General features: G+C 57.8%; 3 protein-coding genes across 4 annotated transcripts; 1 reads left to right on the forward strand and 2 right to left on the reverse strand.

The window, feature by feature from the left end:
• Positions 1–2,223: 2,223 nt before the first annotated feature.
• On the reverse strand, positions 2,224–4,979 carry Prdx5 (peroxiredoxin 5). Its single transcript, XM_005333491.5, has 6 exons — positions 4,668–4,979; positions 3,444–3,578; positions 2,864–2,995; positions 2,746–2,784; positions 2,559–2,620; positions 2,224–2,450 (listed from the first exon to the last, which is right to left on the reverse strand). The coding sequence occupies exons 1-6, from the start codon at positions 4,839–4,841 to the stop codon at positions 2,345–2,347; spliced, it is 648 nt and encodes a 215-aa protein (XP_005333548.1). The 5' UTR covers positions 4,842–4,979; the 3' UTR covers positions 2,224–2,344.
• Positions 4,980–5,438: 459 nt separating this feature from the next.
• On the forward strand, positions 5,439–6,380 carry Trmt112 (tRNA methyltransferase activator subunit 11-2). Its single transcript, XM_005333497.5, has 4 exons — positions 5,439–5,598; positions 5,686–5,787; positions 5,927–6,016; positions 6,096–6,380. Exons 1-4 carry the CDS (start codon positions 5,521–5,523, stop codon positions 6,201–6,203), a joined length of 378 nt encoding a protein of 125 aa, XP_005333554.1. The 5' UTR covers positions 5,439–5,520; the 3' UTR covers positions 6,204–6,380.
• Esrra (estrogen related receptor alpha) lies at positions 6,323–14,558 on the reverse strand. Of its 2 annotated transcripts, none has more exons than XM_078045754.1 (7): positions 14,327–14,558; positions 12,577–12,913; positions 8,965–9,081; positions 8,694–8,822; positions 8,151–8,318; positions 7,786–8,055; positions 6,323–7,355 (listed from the first exon to the last, which is right to left on the reverse strand). In XM_078045754.1, the coding sequence occupies exons 2-7, from the start codon at positions 12,899–12,901 to the stop codon at positions 7,096–7,098; spliced, it is 1,269 nt and encodes a 422-aa protein (XP_077901880.1). In that variant the 5' UTR covers positions 12,902–12,913; positions 14,327–14,558; the 3' UTR covers positions 6,323–7,095. The 2 variants fall into 2 exon arrangements, with proteins under 2 accessions (XP_077901880.1, XP_040140097.1); XM_040284163.2 differs by lacking the exon at positions 14,327–14,558 and adding an exon at positions 13,696–14,149.
• Between the last annotated feature and the right edge of the window lie 487 nt (positions 14,559–15,045).

Genomic DNA, 15,045 nt, shown 5'->3' on the forward strand with positions numbered 1-15,045 from the left:
GTTTCCAGCGGACACAACATCTTTGTTGGTATGTGGTGCTGAGGATCGAACCCGGGCCACATGCATGCCAGGCGAGCGCGCTACTGCCTGAACCACATCCCCCGCCCACTGCAGGATCCTCTTGCCAGGTGCTGTTTAATCTCAGGCCCTCAAGGGCCCAATCTCCAGAACTGAAGACGTCCCCACCAGTCACCCCGCATCCCAGGAAGCTAAGTGACAACATTTAGCAGCCAATGCTACCCAGTCCCCACCACATAGTCCCTAGGGGCCACCCAGTGGCAAGACTCTAGAGAGAACCTTCCCCTGAGGCCTTGCTGGGCCCCAACCAGCTCAGATAAAAAGCCCAAGAGTGGAGGAAACAGAGGTGGCTAGAGTGACAGAAATGGAGATTGGGCTTCCCCTGGTGGCAGGAGCCGCCAGATGCCATGAAGCCTCAGAAGAGGAAAAGGGTGCCCGGCTGAGGGTGGGCTCTCTCACCACCCCACCTAGTGCTGCAGACACCCAGGCTCGCAGGAGGCCCTAAGCCTCAGTTCCCTCTTTTTCACCAAAAAAGATTAAGGGACATGGCGTCAGAGACCCTGGTGGCGCACGCGTGTACCCCCAGCGCCTCGGAGGCTGAGGCAGGAAGAACTCAAGTTTAAGGCTGGCTGTGGCACCTCAGCAAGATTCTGTCTCAAAATAAAAAATAAAAAGGGTTGGGGATATGGCTTGGTGGCAAAGTGACTCTGGGTTCAGGCCCCAGCACCTAAGGGCCAAGGAAAATATTGAAGCGCCTGCCGTGACCTTCACACGTCCTTGGTAATGCCTTCTCCTGGTTTGGCTCACTGGGGAGAGCTCAGCCATTCACTATCTGGGGCTGCCACTCCCTCCCTTCAGGCATCTGGCCAGTCTTGGGGTGAGGGGTCCCGAGGTCATGCAGGGTGTTAGAAGGGAGCCAGCTTTGTCCCAACCTGTGTTTCAGGAAGCCCACTAGGACTGACTTCAGAGTCTCACCCATGGAGGACACGGCCCTGGCTAAGGTGTCCCTGAATCCCCCAGGTACTGGGGCCCAGAATTTGACAAGAGGAAGGCAAGAGGTGGAGAGTTTGGGGCAAGAACCACAGGGACCAAGGAGGGCCTGCTGGGCGCTCAGGAGGCTGAGCACTGGGGCCCACACAAGGTGGCTGGTGTCCTCTGACTGAGAACCCCACCCACAGACCCCACCACTGCCACCAGCCCTTCCTACACACAGGAGTCCTCCTCCCTGTGTCACGGTAGACTGTGGAGCCTTCCCTTCAACGCCCTGCTGGTGCCACCCCCACCCCCAGGGCTATTCACAAACTTCCAATGCCCGAGGTGCCCACAGGGCAGGGACAGGCTGCTACCAGCTTCCCAGATCCCAAGGCCAGCCTCTCCCAGCAACCCCACCCACTTTGCTGCTGGGTGGGATCTACACAGCCCAGAGCTGTCCCACCCTCCACTCTATCCCAGGCTCTTCTCTGCCATTTCTGCCACCACAAGAGTCATTTCCTCCAAGAGGTCCTTCCCTGACCCTCTCCCTGGCCTCCCCGACTATGGCCTGCTCTAGAGCCATGGACGAGGCAGAGCTCACTGCAGGCGAAAGAGCACATGGCCAGCCTGCTCAAATCCAGACTCCCCTAAGAGGCTCAGGGCAAAGTTCAGACCCCAAGGCAGGGCCCACAATGGCCCCTGGCTCTTGCCCACCCACCCCTGGTCAGGCTCCACCTACAGCCTCCTCGCCCAGGGAGCCCTCCTGGCTGACAGCGGTGTGCACTGAAGGGGCCCTCCCTGGTCCTGGTGCTTGAGAAGGGGCTGAAGTCACCCTGATGTGGAAGCCTAGAGCCAAGGTTCCAACACTGGGGTTTCTGGAATAAATTAAATTGACTAACACCCAGCACACGCAGGTTGGTCAGGGTATGCGCCAAGCTCGCACCTGGTGGGGACTTTCCCTCAGTGCCTCTCCCGCCCTAGACACTGGCTCCTTCTCAGCTTCCAGGAGGAAAGTTCAGGGGGCATTCCCAGGGGCTGGCATGGAGCTCAGAGGTACGGCATTTGCCAAGCATGTGGAAGGCCCTGGATTCCACCCCAGAACTCAGCAAATAAAATTAGAAAACAAGCAAATAAAGAGGCCTTCAGCCCTGTCCTCACAGCCTCAGCTCAACTATGACTAAGGAACGAGCCCCACCCGCAGCAAACCAGTGTCTGCACACCAAGGAGACACACTTGAGCCAGGAGGGTTTAATGGCAGAAATCTGGCCAAGGTTCCAGCAGGGTGGCCCCAGCTGGGGTAGAGCTGGGCAGGTGAGCCAGGAGAGGGCAGAGGGAGTGTGTCCAGGCTAGGGCCTCAAAGCTGCGAGAGGATGTTGGGGGCCAAGCTGCAGGTCAGGCCTGTGCCATCGGGTTCCACATTAAGGGCCTTCACTCTGCCATCGTCTATCACCATGGAGAACCTGAGGGAAAGAGGGGCCAAGCAGCTGCGTCAGCCCAGGCCTGGAGACCCGAGGGAACAAGGAGCCAGGGCTCCAGGGAAGGGCTCTGCAGAACTCTCCCCCTTTTACCTCTTGAGCCGGCGATTCCCAAAAAGGCGCACCAATGAATCATCTAGTAATAAATCTGCCTCCTAAGAGGAAAGACGAGAAATGCATCAGGAACCCCCAGAACAGGCCAAGGGCTGCTCCCCACACCTCAGGTTCTGCCTTCTAGGCGCCCCACAGGAACTTCCCCGGAGCAGGAGGGCAGACTCACCTTCCCAAAGGCCCCAGTCGGGTCAGCCAGGAGCCGAACCTGAAGGGACAGGAGAGTAAAGGTCACAAGAAAAACCTCCTAGGGCCTGGCCCATACCCCTGCCAGCTCCACATCTTACCTTGCCTTCTGCATTGTGGGCTCGTCCCCACTCTCCAGTCACAAACACATCGTTCACAGTTAGACATGCCACCACCTGCACCCCCTTGGCCTTTAGAGCCCCAGACTGCTCCACAAACCCTGGCAGGTGGGTCTAGGAGGGGAAACAAGAGTCAGCCAAGGGATCACACTGTGGGGCCTCAGCCCACCCTCACCTCCAGGCTTCGCCCCTCCCTGATCCAGTGTCTTGGATCAGGCAAGGACAGCCGCGTGAACAACTCTTTTTGACTTCACCACTCGGAAGCTCAGACTTAAATGTTCTGTGGTCAAGACCTTGAACTTCCCATGGGCAGGATTACTTGCCTGAGTCCCAAATATCTTGTGCAGTGCCTGGCACGCAGCAGGCGTGGTAAGAGGTGTTGGATTAAATGCAGCCCCTTCCTCCTACCTCTGAAGGCTAGTACTTTCCGGACACTGAAAAGCCTTTTTAGTTGTGGCATCATTTACAGACTCTTGTAGCAAAATGCCCTGGGGCAACACACAAAACTTCAGAACCATTCAAAAGATCCCACTCCCAGACCCCAGGAAGGGGAGGGTCTCACCTTAGAACAGCCAGGGGTAAATGCCCCAGGGACTCCGAAAAGTACACCCTTCTTGCCCTTGAACAGCTCGGCCAGGTTCACCTTGTTCCCAGGCTCCCCTTCAAACACCTCCACGGAGGGGAGAGCATCTCCCACCTGGATAAAAGGACTTTGAGGTCAAAGGGGAGGGGGGGTGGTGCAGCAAACCAGAACCAAAGGGAATGCAGAGCGCGATTGCTGCTGGCAATCAGCTAGTTCAGAAAACCAGGAGGCACTCCCGATCCCCTCCCCCATACCACCTAGTTACCCAACATCCTCCTGCTTTCCAGGTGGCCCTGCTCTGCTTATGGGCCTTTGGTGACAACAAAGGAAAGAAAGTTCTTTCCAAATGTTGCAATATTGTGAAAATGAGCAGCTGGAATACAGTGGGGGAGGGGGCAGAGAGGTGCACTTGAGGATGAGGAGGAAGTCCTGATAAGCGGGAGGGAGAAGGCCTGGTCACTCAGACGAAGAGGGGTGGAAGAGTTAGGGAAGATATCCAGGCCCCCCCACACGCCCATGGGGATAAAGAAGAGGAAGGGTGGGGTTCTCCACGTGGGGGTGGGTGAGGGATTCCAGGAGCCGGAGGAGGCAAAGGCAAGATTCAGAAGTTGGGGAGTCTGAGGACCCCGGAGGTTGGAGTAGGATGAAGTAGGATGGAGAGGGTCTCAGCAGAGGTCAGACAGAGGGGATAGGTCAGAGGAGCTGGGTTGGTTCCAGAAGATGAGTGAAAGACAGTGAAGGGTAGGAATCAGCCATGGAGAGGGGGAGGGGGAATCGAGGAGACGTGGCTGGGCTCCGAGGGACCAGTTATATCAGAAGATGGGGTGAAGGGTGCCCAGCACTCTCATAAGTGTGGGGCAGGGGAAGTGAAAGACACTTAGAAGCTGAAAAGGGGCCCAGCCGCGAAGATGGAAGAATGTGAGATGCCATGGTATTCAATCCCCTGAAAACGACCGGGACCTGTCACTGGGTGTCGCACGGTGGCTGTGGAGGATTACAAGGGGAGGGCTCGAGGGCCTCGGGGAATGTCTCAGGGGATTAGGGTCGAGGCCCCTAACTGAGGGAGAGCCGAGGGGTCTTGCTGGGGGGATGAAAGGAATAGATCGCAGGAGGGTCCCCGAGGACGGCGGAGGAGGGGGGTACGAAGGGCAAGGGACACGGTCACCCCAGACAAGGGGGACGGGGAAAAGGGCCAACGGTCACCTTGATCGGGGCCATGGCTGCGGCGGTGCTGCTGAAACTGCGGACCCCTCCACGCGCCCAACCTCCTCCTTCCAGCCGCCGTCTTGCTGTAGCTGCCGCGGACTCTGCAACAGCCGCGCTGGTGACTACCAAGCAGGCTCGGCGTCGCAGCACGCCCAGGTTCGCCAGCCCCATGCCCGCCCTAAGACCCTACAGCCGCCCCGCCCACCTGCCCCAGACATCACACGAGGCGGGGCCTGGAGCCTGCGCCACCCCGGGGCCCTCCTGGAGGCGGTGCCTCAGGCGCCCCGCCCCGGCGGCCGCCCCTGCAGCGCAGGCATGGGCGCGGGCGCGAGGAAAGGAGCTCCAGGACTCTGGGCTCGCGTGCGTCAGGGGCTGGGCCATGACGCAGTGTAAGTGGGGCGGAGCTAATTTGCATGCAAGCAAGAGCTACTGCTGTTTTAATGGACCTGATTTACTGATGCAGTGTGTCCGTTCCTTACCCGAAAGCAAGGTGCAGGAAATGATAGTATCAGGGGCCTGTGGAGGCCTAAAACATGTTCATGTTACATTCCACGAGAGCCTCTGCGCTGCAGCTGCTTTCCATATGATTTGCATGTTACATATGATTTGTGGCTAGTGGAGTTTGCTGTGCGTCGCAGCAACTTCCCGGCGAGACGCTTCCGGCAGCAGCGCGTGACCGGACCAGATTTTTCAAGTACCTCTGCTCCTGCAAGCACGAAAAGTTTCCGCAAGTTCGTCACTTCCGCTCCTCGGGCCGTCCAATAGTACCAAAGACCCGGCGACCCCGGAATTTACGTGAGCTCCGAGTGGCCTCTTTCCGGTTCCGGAGCGGAGGATCCCTGGTGGAAACATGAAGCTGCTCACCCACAATCTACTGAGCTCACATGTGCGGGGGGTGGGGCCTCGTGGCTTCCCCCTGCGCCTCCAGGTACGAGCCTGGGGTCTCGCCCCTCTTCCGGCGGGATAGAGAAACTCGGGTTCGGCCCCGGCCTCATTAGACCTCCCCGCCCCGCAGGCCACCGAAGTCCGAATCAATCCCGTGGAGTTCAACCCAGACTTCGTGGCGCGGATGATACCCAAGGTGGAGTGGGCGGCGCTTCTGGAGGCGGCTGACACCGTGAGCACCTGTCCCCGTGGTCCCTGCCTCGGAAGGGGGGCGGCTTACCGCGACCCCCGGTACCCGCCCGAAGCCCTGCGTCTGGCCGGGCGTGGGGAGGGTTTCATGCCCAGGGATGATTAAGGTTTCTTGCCCGCAGTTGCACCTGGTGGAGGTGCCAAAAGAGCCTACTGAGGGCTACGTGAACGACGAGACATTTCTGAGAAAGATGCATCACGTGTTGCTGGAGGTAAGAAGCGACCCTCGCCTTCTGTTCCCGCCCCGCCCTTGAGGCTGCCAGTGCTGAGCCCTCTCCCACCCTTCCACAGGTGGACGTGCTGGAGGGCACCCTGCAATGCCCGGAGTCAGGACGTGTGTTCCCCATCAGCCGCGGGATCCCCAACATGCTGCTGAATGATGAGGAAACCGAGACTTAACCGTGTCCAGCACCAGTTTTACGTTTGTGACCGTGTGTATTTTTGTTAACATATTCTTTTTGTTAGTTCTACAGTGTGTAGTCCCAGCCCTTGACCCAATGATACACTGACCACAGTGGTTTTGAGCTCCATAGTATATCTTTTTTTTTTTTTCTCATTAAAGGTTCAAAACCAAAAGCGGTTTCTCTTTGCAGCAAATATACATTAAAATAGAGTCTCTGTACAGCCAAAGGCTCTGGGCCCTGGCTTGCCCCATGTCCCTGCGCCTCCCTGGCCAAACCCAAAAATAAATATAGTGTTATTGCTCTGCAGGGCATAGAGGCAGTGCTCTCCCCACCCCCTGAGGAGGCTGGGTGGGAGCTGATGGGGGGCCCTGGCCACCCCAGGGTCCAGGGGCTGGAGCCTGCTTGGAGTTATTGCTTCAAGGGGGGGCATTAATGCCCAATGCAAATGAGGAGGAGCGAAGGGGGTAGGGGCCTTTGCTCTCCAAATACCCCTCTAGTCTGGAGAGGGGATCGGATTAAGCAGCAGCAAAAGCATCACCCATTGGGAGACTGTGGCCTCCATCCCCTTCCCTCCCTGAGATCAGGCTTCTGCCTCCCACATCCCCTGCAGCCCCCTATGGCTTCCGCAAGGCCCCCTACACTCTTGGGGGCACATTATGGCTTGCAAGGGACAGCACTGTGCCCAGACTCTAGGCATTCACATTCCCAGCTTGACACCCCCTTAAGAGGGGGAGAGGAGGGCATGGGGCCTGCTCCCAGGGACTGATAGCATTGCCCTGGCCCTGCCAGCAGGCTGTGGCACTGCCCAGACCCCAGCTCTGCCCCCTTGGGGCTGACCCCATGCTGGGCAGTTCCTGCCAGCACCCCCACCCTTCCCACCCCATGCCTCAGTCCATCATGGCCTCGAGCATCTCCAAGAACAACTTGTGCATGGGCACCTTGCCCTCCAGCTTCACCCCATAGAAATGGGCCAGCACTTTGCCTGCTGTCTGGCGGAGGAGTGGTAGGGTGAGCAGCAGTCTGCCTGCCCGCCGCCTCTCAGCACCTCCTCCGGGGCCGGCCCGGCCGGCTTCATACTCCAGCAGGGCCTCATGCAGGGCTTCTCGCAGCTGTTCCACAGCCTCAGCATCCTCGATGTGCACTGAGTCTACAAGGAGGGGGAGAGGGCTATTGGCCTGGGCTGCCTCTGGAAAAGGCGGAACCCACATCTGCTGGGGCACTGCTGGATGGGCCTAAGGAGGGGCCAGATGGATTAGCTGATTGGCTGACTAAGGGGCACCACTCACTGCTCCTACCCAATAGCCACCCTTTCTCCCTCAACTATGGCCACCTTTTATCCTCCCCACCTTCCCTCCCACTAAACTGTTTACCTTTCCAGGTTAGCACGGCACTAGGGCTCAAAATCCTGTGTGCAGTTCAGGGCCTGCCCTTGGCTTGCTTTGTGACTTTGAATAAGTCATTGGTCTTCCCTAAGCCTCAGTTTTCCTTATCTGCAAAATGGGACTGTGCCACCATCATGGAGTTAACAGTTGGAGGGCCTCGTGGAGATTCCTGTTGGATGCCTGCTCTGGACTCACCCGAATTGGCAAGGGCCAAGGCCTTCAGCAGGACATACTCTTCTCGTTCCAGCCGCAGGGCCTGTAGCCGCCGCACCAGTTGCAGCAGGGCCGCCCCCAGCTCTCCCAGGCCAGCAGCCCGGGCTCCCTCTTCATCCAGGACCAAGTCCTCAGCAAAGGCCAGTTCATCCTGCAGTGGTAGTGAGCGCTGGGCCACACCCAGCACCAGCACCTCCATCCATACGCTCTGCAGTACTGACATCTGGTCAGACAGCGATAGTGATGAGAAGCCTGGGGGGCAGTGGAGAGCAGGCCCGGCTGAGCGAGTGATCCCAGCCAAACATGGCCTGGCCTCAAGGGAGTCCCAGGTCTCCTGGGCCCTTTACCTGGGATGCTCTTGGCCCAGCTGATAGTGACCACAATCTCTCGGTCAAAGAGGTCGCAGAGGGTAGCCACAGCTGGGAGGTGTCCGTCAGGGCCCGCTGGGTCAGGCATGGCATACAGCTTCTCAGGCTCTACCACCAGCAGGTGAGATACCAGTGCATTCACCGGGGCTGCAGTGACAGGTGGAGGGCTGTCAGGAGCACTCCCATCCAGCAGGCCTTAGAGGCCCCTTGAGATTGCATCTTCCTAGGTAGTCCCCCTGTGGCCTTCCTTGAGAGCCAGTAGCCAGAGGGAGATAGCTCTCCCCGGGAAGCATGCTCACCACCTCCCCAGGCGACTCGGTCTTGAATAGACTGAGATTAAACCTCTCCCTGGACCCAGCTACATTGCTTGGTTCTCGACACATGAAAAGTTACTTTACAAATATTCCTTGGGGAAATGAATAAGTGAGTGAAAGTGGAATCCGGGTCCAGTGTCCATAATGATGCTGACAGGCCCTTGGGGGCAACTTGCCCTGGAGCCCTAGGGCTCCACCATGCCCTCACCTGTCTTCCGGGGGCCTCCAGTCACTGCCAGAGGGCCAGCAGGGAAGGAGCCTGGGAAGGGCAGCGGGTCCACCTCTGGCCGTCGCTTGTATTTCTGTCGCCCACCTCGGACACGGTCCAGGCGCACCCCTTGAATTGTAGGACAGGGTTGCGGTGATGGGGCTGAGGCAGGTTTGCCCTGCAGAGCTGTCCTCCCCAGCCCATTCACTCGAACTTCCCAGGCCTTGCCCCCAGCCCCAATCCCCAGCCCAGGCCCCTGCCCAACGCTCACCCTCCTTGAGCATGCCCACCCGCAGGCACTTGGTGAAGCGGCAGGCCTGGCAGGCCTTGCGTCTCCGCTTGGTGATCTCACACTCGTTGGAAGCTGGACAGCTGTATTCGATGCTTCCTGCCAGGAAGAGGCAGGGCTCCAGTGGCGGCCTCCCAGGGCCAGGAGTGGGCCCAGCGGCCAGGAGAGCCCTCACTCACCCGGGGCAAGCACAGGTCTGGGGGTACGGGGAGGAAAGGGGAGAGCAGGAGGCCATGAGCAGGGCAGGGCAGGGAACTGCCACTGAGTGGGGTCCCTGCTTGGGCAATGGAGGGGCCGGGCACAGGCAATCAGGCTGCCACTCTGACCCAAGCCCCTGGTCAGGTCACACCTCTGGGCCACACTGCCTTCATCTGGGCCCATCAAGGGCCACTATGACCTTTAGGGTGCTCAATTCATTGGTCAGTTCTCAATCCTCATCTTACTTGCCTAAGAGGAGCATCTAATAGCACGACTGGGTCTCGGTGCTAGAAACTCTCAAACACTCTGCTTTTGCTTCTAGGACTCCACCGGCTCCTCTGCCTCCCACCTCTCTGGCCGCTTTGTGGTTTCTGTGAATCTCCCAGAGCTCCTTCCACTGAACAGCCCAGGGCTGGCCTTCCTCAGCCTCACTTACCACCCACTCCCGTCTTGGGGCTTACACCTGCCCTGAGCTCTAGACTCATATCCAGCGGCCCCCTGACATCCTGCACGTCTAGGAGGCTTCTCAACCCTAACATGGCCCCCGGACTCCCAAGCCTGCAACTGCATTCCTCTGGTTGCTCAGGCAGAAGGCTGGGCAGCACACTCAACTCCCTTGCACCCACGTCCAACCTACTGGCAAATTCTGCGGGGGTCCTGACCTTACCCATCCAGAATCAAACTCCTGCCCTCAGCTACTGTTTTTCCACCCTTGACACCAGTCACCGTCCCCTCATCTCACTGGCCTCCTGCTCGATGCCTAAGGGATCCTGTTAGACCTGTGTCAGCTCCTGTCCCTCCTCTGCTCAAACCCAATGACTTCCTTGAGTGAAAGCCCAAGTGAACCTGTGGCCTTCACAGGGATTGCCTCAAGCTCTGGTCCTAATGGCACACAGCCTCCCCTACCTCCTCCCTGTCACCTCAGGAAGGCCTTCCCTGGCCACTGGTGACAATACCAAATCCACCTCTGCAGGCACTTCCAGCCTGAGCCCTGCTGTAAAGATTCCTCTCAGCTCTTGGGGCCACCTCAGATGCTACAGAGCAAACTATTTACGTATTACCTCTCTCTCACTTCAGTGTCAGTTCCACTAGGGCCTCGAATGTCCCCAGTGCTGACACTGAAGATGCTGACAGCTTGTCGCTCTCCCAGTCTCGCAGGGCCACCACTAACCAGCCAATAGGCCATTAGTACGTTAGCTCTGCTAGGGCTTCACCTGGCTCAGGACCTGTCCTCAGGGAGGCCCTCTGGAGCCCCAGACTCAGACCAGGCCTCCGTCCACATCCTGTTCCTGGCCTTCCAACACGTGCCCCAGTGTAACAGGGCAGTTCTGGGCAATTTATTGTTTCAATTCATTGTTTCTGCCTCAGTCCCAGGACTGGAACACTGGTTTGTGAAGAGCAAAGTGTTCTGGGGGCTACCTTGGTCTAGCCCAACACTACCCCTTACCAACTGTGTGACCTCAGGCAAGTCCCAGATCTAACACCTGGAACTCTCAATTCAAATTCCCAGCCATCAAATTGGCATGAAAAAAACCTCATACTTGGGGTTGGGGGCTGTAGCTCAGTACTAAGTGCACATGCTTAGCATATACGAGACCCTGGGTTCCATCCCCAGCACCAAATGAAAAAAAATCATACTTGTTGTAAAGGCAGGTTGTAAGAATTAAAGAAGATAATCCATGTAAAATATTTAGCATAATTCACAGCACTTAAGTGCTCAGTAAGTGACTATAATCGATAGCTAACAATAAATCTGTGTCCACAGTCAGGATGAAAGATTCCAAGGTGACACCTAGACCTAGGTCTGCAGCCTCACTGGTCCTCAGAGTCAGCAGGGAGCCCGGAGTTTTATGGCCAACATGTTTTAGCCATGTTCAGACTCACTGGCTGTCACAATCAGTGGTCCAAAGTCCAGTTATTACTATTAAGTAGAACAGCAGTCTGGCATTTGAGAGCCAGCTCAGGACCCACATCAAATCCTAGTTCTGCCATTTTCTACTTGTAAGACTTGAACAAAGCTTCAAAAATCTCTGTAGGGTTGGGCTGGGGCTAGGGCTCAGTGGCAGAGCCCTTGCCTAGCACAATGTGAGGCACCGGATTCGATTCTCAGCACCCCGTAAAAATTAATGAAGGTCTGTGTCCAACTAAAAACATTAAAAAAAAAAAAATCTCTGTAGGCCTCAACAATGACAACACTGACACCTCATAGGGTTGGTTGGGAGCCGAAAAAAAGAGCAAAAGGGCAGAGTGCCTGGTACAGCCCCAAAGTAACCAATTATCACATAAATCACATAGCAACTTAACTAGCAGGCCCATTCATCCCAGGTAATGTTTACATCAGCATCCTACTCCCTGGAGTTCCCACCTGTCTGGGGCTTGTACCCAGGTCCCTGCACATACTTGGCAAGTATTCTACCACTGAGCTATACTACCATCCCTTTGAATTTTTGTATGCTATATCCCCAGTACTTCCAAGTTTTTATTTTGAGACAGAGTCTCACTAAGTTGCAGAGGTTGGCCTCAAACTTATGATCCTCCTGCATCAGCCTCCTGAGTAACTGGGATTACAGGCATGTGCCACCATGTCCCCCAAAACCAGTGATTTTTAAATGCCTAATCGTGTTTATGTGGTGATTATATATATATATATATTTCTCCACACACACAACCCTCAGTACCGGGAATGAAAGCCAGGGCCTCTCACTTACTAGTCAAGTATTCTACCACTGAGCCACACCCCACACTCCCTAACAATCTTTTAAGTCAGGAGCTAAAATACAATGTGGGGGGGCTGGGGATGTGGCTCAAGCGGTAGCGCGCTTGCCTAGCATGCGTGCGGCCCAGGTTCGATTCTCAGCAGCACCACATACCAACAAAGATGTTGTGTCCGCCAAGAACTAAAGAAAAAATAAAATAAATGTTAAAATTCTCTCTCTGTGTCCCCCTCTGTCTCTCACTCTCTCTTTAAAAAAAAAAAAAAAAAATACAATGTGGCCTCTCTCAGGTATCTAGAAAAATCTACCTTGCACTGGTGCTGCTTCACAAAACCTGAGAAAAGGGGGCCATGTTCTCTGCTGGGTAGCAGCTACCTGAAGCAGGAACCAAGTCAAGAACAAAGTTTCAGAACAGGCAGAGGCTGCCTTGGAATTTTTCAGAGCCACTGTTGAAGGTGCTGGGCCTACAGCACTCAGAAACCTAGGCCATGTCCTCTAACATCCCATTCCAGTACGCCACACATGCTGCTGCCTTTATTTCATTTCTAAGAGGAGCCCTGCCAGATGCCAACTTCACAGCGTCTGGCAGTCTCAGGACCTACTGCACCTAGCCGTGTACCAATTGGGAGGTGCCAGGCCAGGGCAAAGGGCAAAAGCATGCAGAAGCGGGGTGGGGGCTCACCCTGGATGGTCCTCTTGAAGAAAGCTTTGCAGGCCTCACAGGATGCCACACCGTAGTGGTAGCCGGAGGCCACATCCCCACAGACCAGACAGAGGCGTTTGGGCAGGGAGCTGAGCACCAGCTTCCCACTGCCCTGCTCACCAGGCCCAGCCCCCTCCCCATCCTCCTCCTCCTTGTGCCCGGGGAGGCAGCGGGCAGGAGCTGGACCAGGAGCCAGGGTCACGGGGGGTTCAGTCTCGGTCTCCGAAGAACCTTTTGGACTGTCAGGACTGGCTGGCTCTGCCTTGATGTAGAGAGGCTCAATGCCCACCACCTGGCTGGACATGGCGCTGGTCACCTGCAGTGAGAGACCGTCAGGTCACAGAGAGGCACCCTGCCACATGCGTTGCCTAACCCTGGGCCTGGGCCAGACTTCCAGGCTCGTCCTGGGGAGGGAGGAGGGCAGAGTCCAAGGAAGGGTTACTCATGAAAAGCCCCCCCAGCTGTTGCCATGGGAACGGAGTCTCCAGAGCCTCCAGAGCCTCCAGGACCAGTAACTGACAGCAGGTACCCTCTTGGGAACCTGGAAGAGGCTTGGAAAGCCCTACTCCCACTCTAATCAGGGGGCAGAGGAACCTCTGTCCCCAGGCAACTGTCAACCCCCCTTGGAATCCACAGCCAGAAGAGGGACACCTCCATTCTTTTCTCCAGATATTAGCGGGACCTCAGAGGTCTCCCCTCACATGGCTGTCCTCTCTTCGAGAGAGCACACTGAGGCACACAAGCCCAAAGGCGTGGATATATGTTCACACTCTCACCTGGGTTCTCAGGTGTCACCACATGCCCACACATGCTTTCTCTGTTGGGGACTTTCACACACATGGCCCTTTCCAAACCCCAGCCCTCACTCATTCTCACACTTGTCTCACACTCTTCCCAAAGGACACACTACACAAACTCACACTCAAGCCCGATATCACACATACACACACCAGGTCCTCAACAATCACACACGCAGGTACAGATTTGTGAGAAAGAACACCCCTGACACACCGCCCCCTTCCTGCCCCAGCATGCCCAGTCCCAGGCTCACAGTCGGGCGCGGCTCCACCCCCTTGCACCCTAGGCCTGCACACTCACTCTCACACTCCAGCTGCCGCAGAGTCCACCACCTTTCGGGCCGCCCCGCCCCCGGCAAACCTGCGCACACCTAAGGGAAGTTGCCTAAAGTTGCTAGTCTCCCCTCCCCCTCCGCCCGCGGGGAACCTCTATCAGGTTATCAGGAAGTAAATGAGGAGAGCCGAGGAGGAAGAAGTTCTCCCCCGCCGGTGCGATGACCTTTGACCCAGAGAAGAGGGTGGCCCTAGGCCCCTTCGAGCGCCCCCACGTGGTCTTCAGAGCCCCTTCGGTGACAGAGAACCCTCCCCATCTTCCACTCAGCCCGCCCCAGGGACTTCGGCATTCTCCACGTGCCGGACTGAACCCTGCCCTGGGGCTGGATCTGAGGCCCAAGACTGACCGGGCCCAGGACCAGCAGCCCAAATCAGAGACAGACCCTGACCCAAAAGAGCCCACCAGGACCCGAACGCCGGATCCCATCAGACCCTGACCCCAGTCTAGCTCTCGACCAGGTTCCGGTCGTGAACAGGGCCGGCACCGGAGCCGGCACCCGCCGGAGCCCGCCCCCCGCCCGCCTCCCTGCCGCGCTCGCACATGGCCCCCGCGCCCCGCCCGCCCACCCCCGCCACAGCGCTCCCCTTCGCCCCCGGACCTGGGGCTCCGGCAGGGCGGGCGGGCAGGCATGGGGGCCGAGAGGCCCGGAACGCCGGGGTGAGCCGGGGGCCGCGGGCGGCCACTCCTCCGCCTCCTTCTCGGGCCGCGCCGCCCCGCCGCGCCGCGTCCCCTCACTCGGCGGCGCCGCTGGCTGCTTGTAGGACACAAAAGGACATCGCGGCCGCTTCCTACTCGGCTTCCTCCAGCTGACAGCGGGGGCGGGGCCGGCCGTGCGCATGCAAAACAGGGGGCGGGGCCCGGCGCCCTATGCTAATCAGACAAGTGAGGCGGGCAGCGCCTGCGTACCGGGAGGGGTCGGGGGCGGAGCTGGAGGAGCCAGTAGGCGGGCCCACAGAGGTCTCGCCCCACCACCGAACCTCAGCGGCGCACATGCCTACGCGGCGGCCTAGAGGGCGGGGCCAGAGATGCGGAGGAACTCCAGGGATTAGAGCCCGGTGGGGATGGGCCTGGAGCGCCCTTTCGTAACGAAGGAGGCGGGGCGCGCTTTGCGCGGAAGGAGTGGGCGAGGTTGATCAGTGGCCGCAGCTGCCGTGGGAGACGAAATCCTTATGAAAATGAGAAGGCGGGACGAACGGAGAGGTTGGGGTATCTGCATATGCATGAGGGGTGGAACCTAGAACAGCGACGGGGGCGCTGCCCCTTTTTCTTTTTCCCCTTCCCCCAAGATAACGCCCGCTGGGCACTTGAGCCGCAGAC

The sequence above is a fragment of the Ictidomys tridecemlineatus genome, chromosome 4 (genome assembly GCF_052094955.1).
Source record: "Ictidomys tridecemlineatus isolate mIctTri1 chromosome 4, mIctTri1.hap1, whole genome shotgun sequence".
In the NCBI taxonomy this organism is placed as follows: Eukaryota; Metazoa; Chordata; class Mammalia; order Rodentia; family Sciuridae; genus Ictidomys; species Ictidomys tridecemlineatus.

Excerpts from the sequence above, each read along its gene's own strand:
- Prdx5 (XM_005333491.5), bottom strand. The coding sequence starts at position 4,841 with ATGGGGCTGGCGAACCTGGGCGTGCTGCGACGCCGAGCCTGCTTGGTA. Across the intron at positions 2,996-3,443 it reads TTACCCCTGGCTGTTCTAAG|ACCCACCTGCCAGGGTTTGT; the intron begins GTGAGACCCTCC and ends TTCCCCTCCTAG. Across the intron at positions 2,621-2,745 it reads CGACTGGGGCCTTTGGGAAG|GAGGCAGATTTATTACTAGA; the intron begins GTGAGTCTGCCC and ends CTTTCCTCTTAG.
- Trmt112 (XM_005333497.5), top strand. The coding sequence starts at position 5,521 with ATGAAGCTGCTCACCCACAATCTACTGAGCTCACATGTGCGGGGGGTG. Across the intron at positions 5,788-5,926 it reads TTCTGGAGGCGGCTGACACC|TTGCACCTGGTGGAGGTGCC; the intron begins GTGAGCACCTGT and ends TCTTGCCCGCAG. Across the intron at positions 6,017-6,095 it reads TGCATCACGTGTTGCTGGAG|GTGGACGTGCTGGAGGGCAC; the intron begins GTAAGAAGCGAC and ends ACCCTTCCACAG.
- Esrra (XM_078045754.1), bottom strand. The coding sequence starts at position 12,901 with ATGTCCAGCCAGGTGGTGGGCATTGAGCCTCTCTACATCAAGGCAGAG. Across the intron at positions 9,082-12,576 it reads CTTCAAGAGGACCATCCAGG|GAAGCATCGAATACAGCTGT; the intron begins GTGAGCCCCCAC and ends TCTTCCTGGCAG. Across the intron at positions 8,823-8,964 it reads GGTGGGCATGCTCAAGGAGG|GGGTGCGCCTGGACCGTGTC; the intron begins GTGAGCGTTGGG and ends CTACAATTCAAG.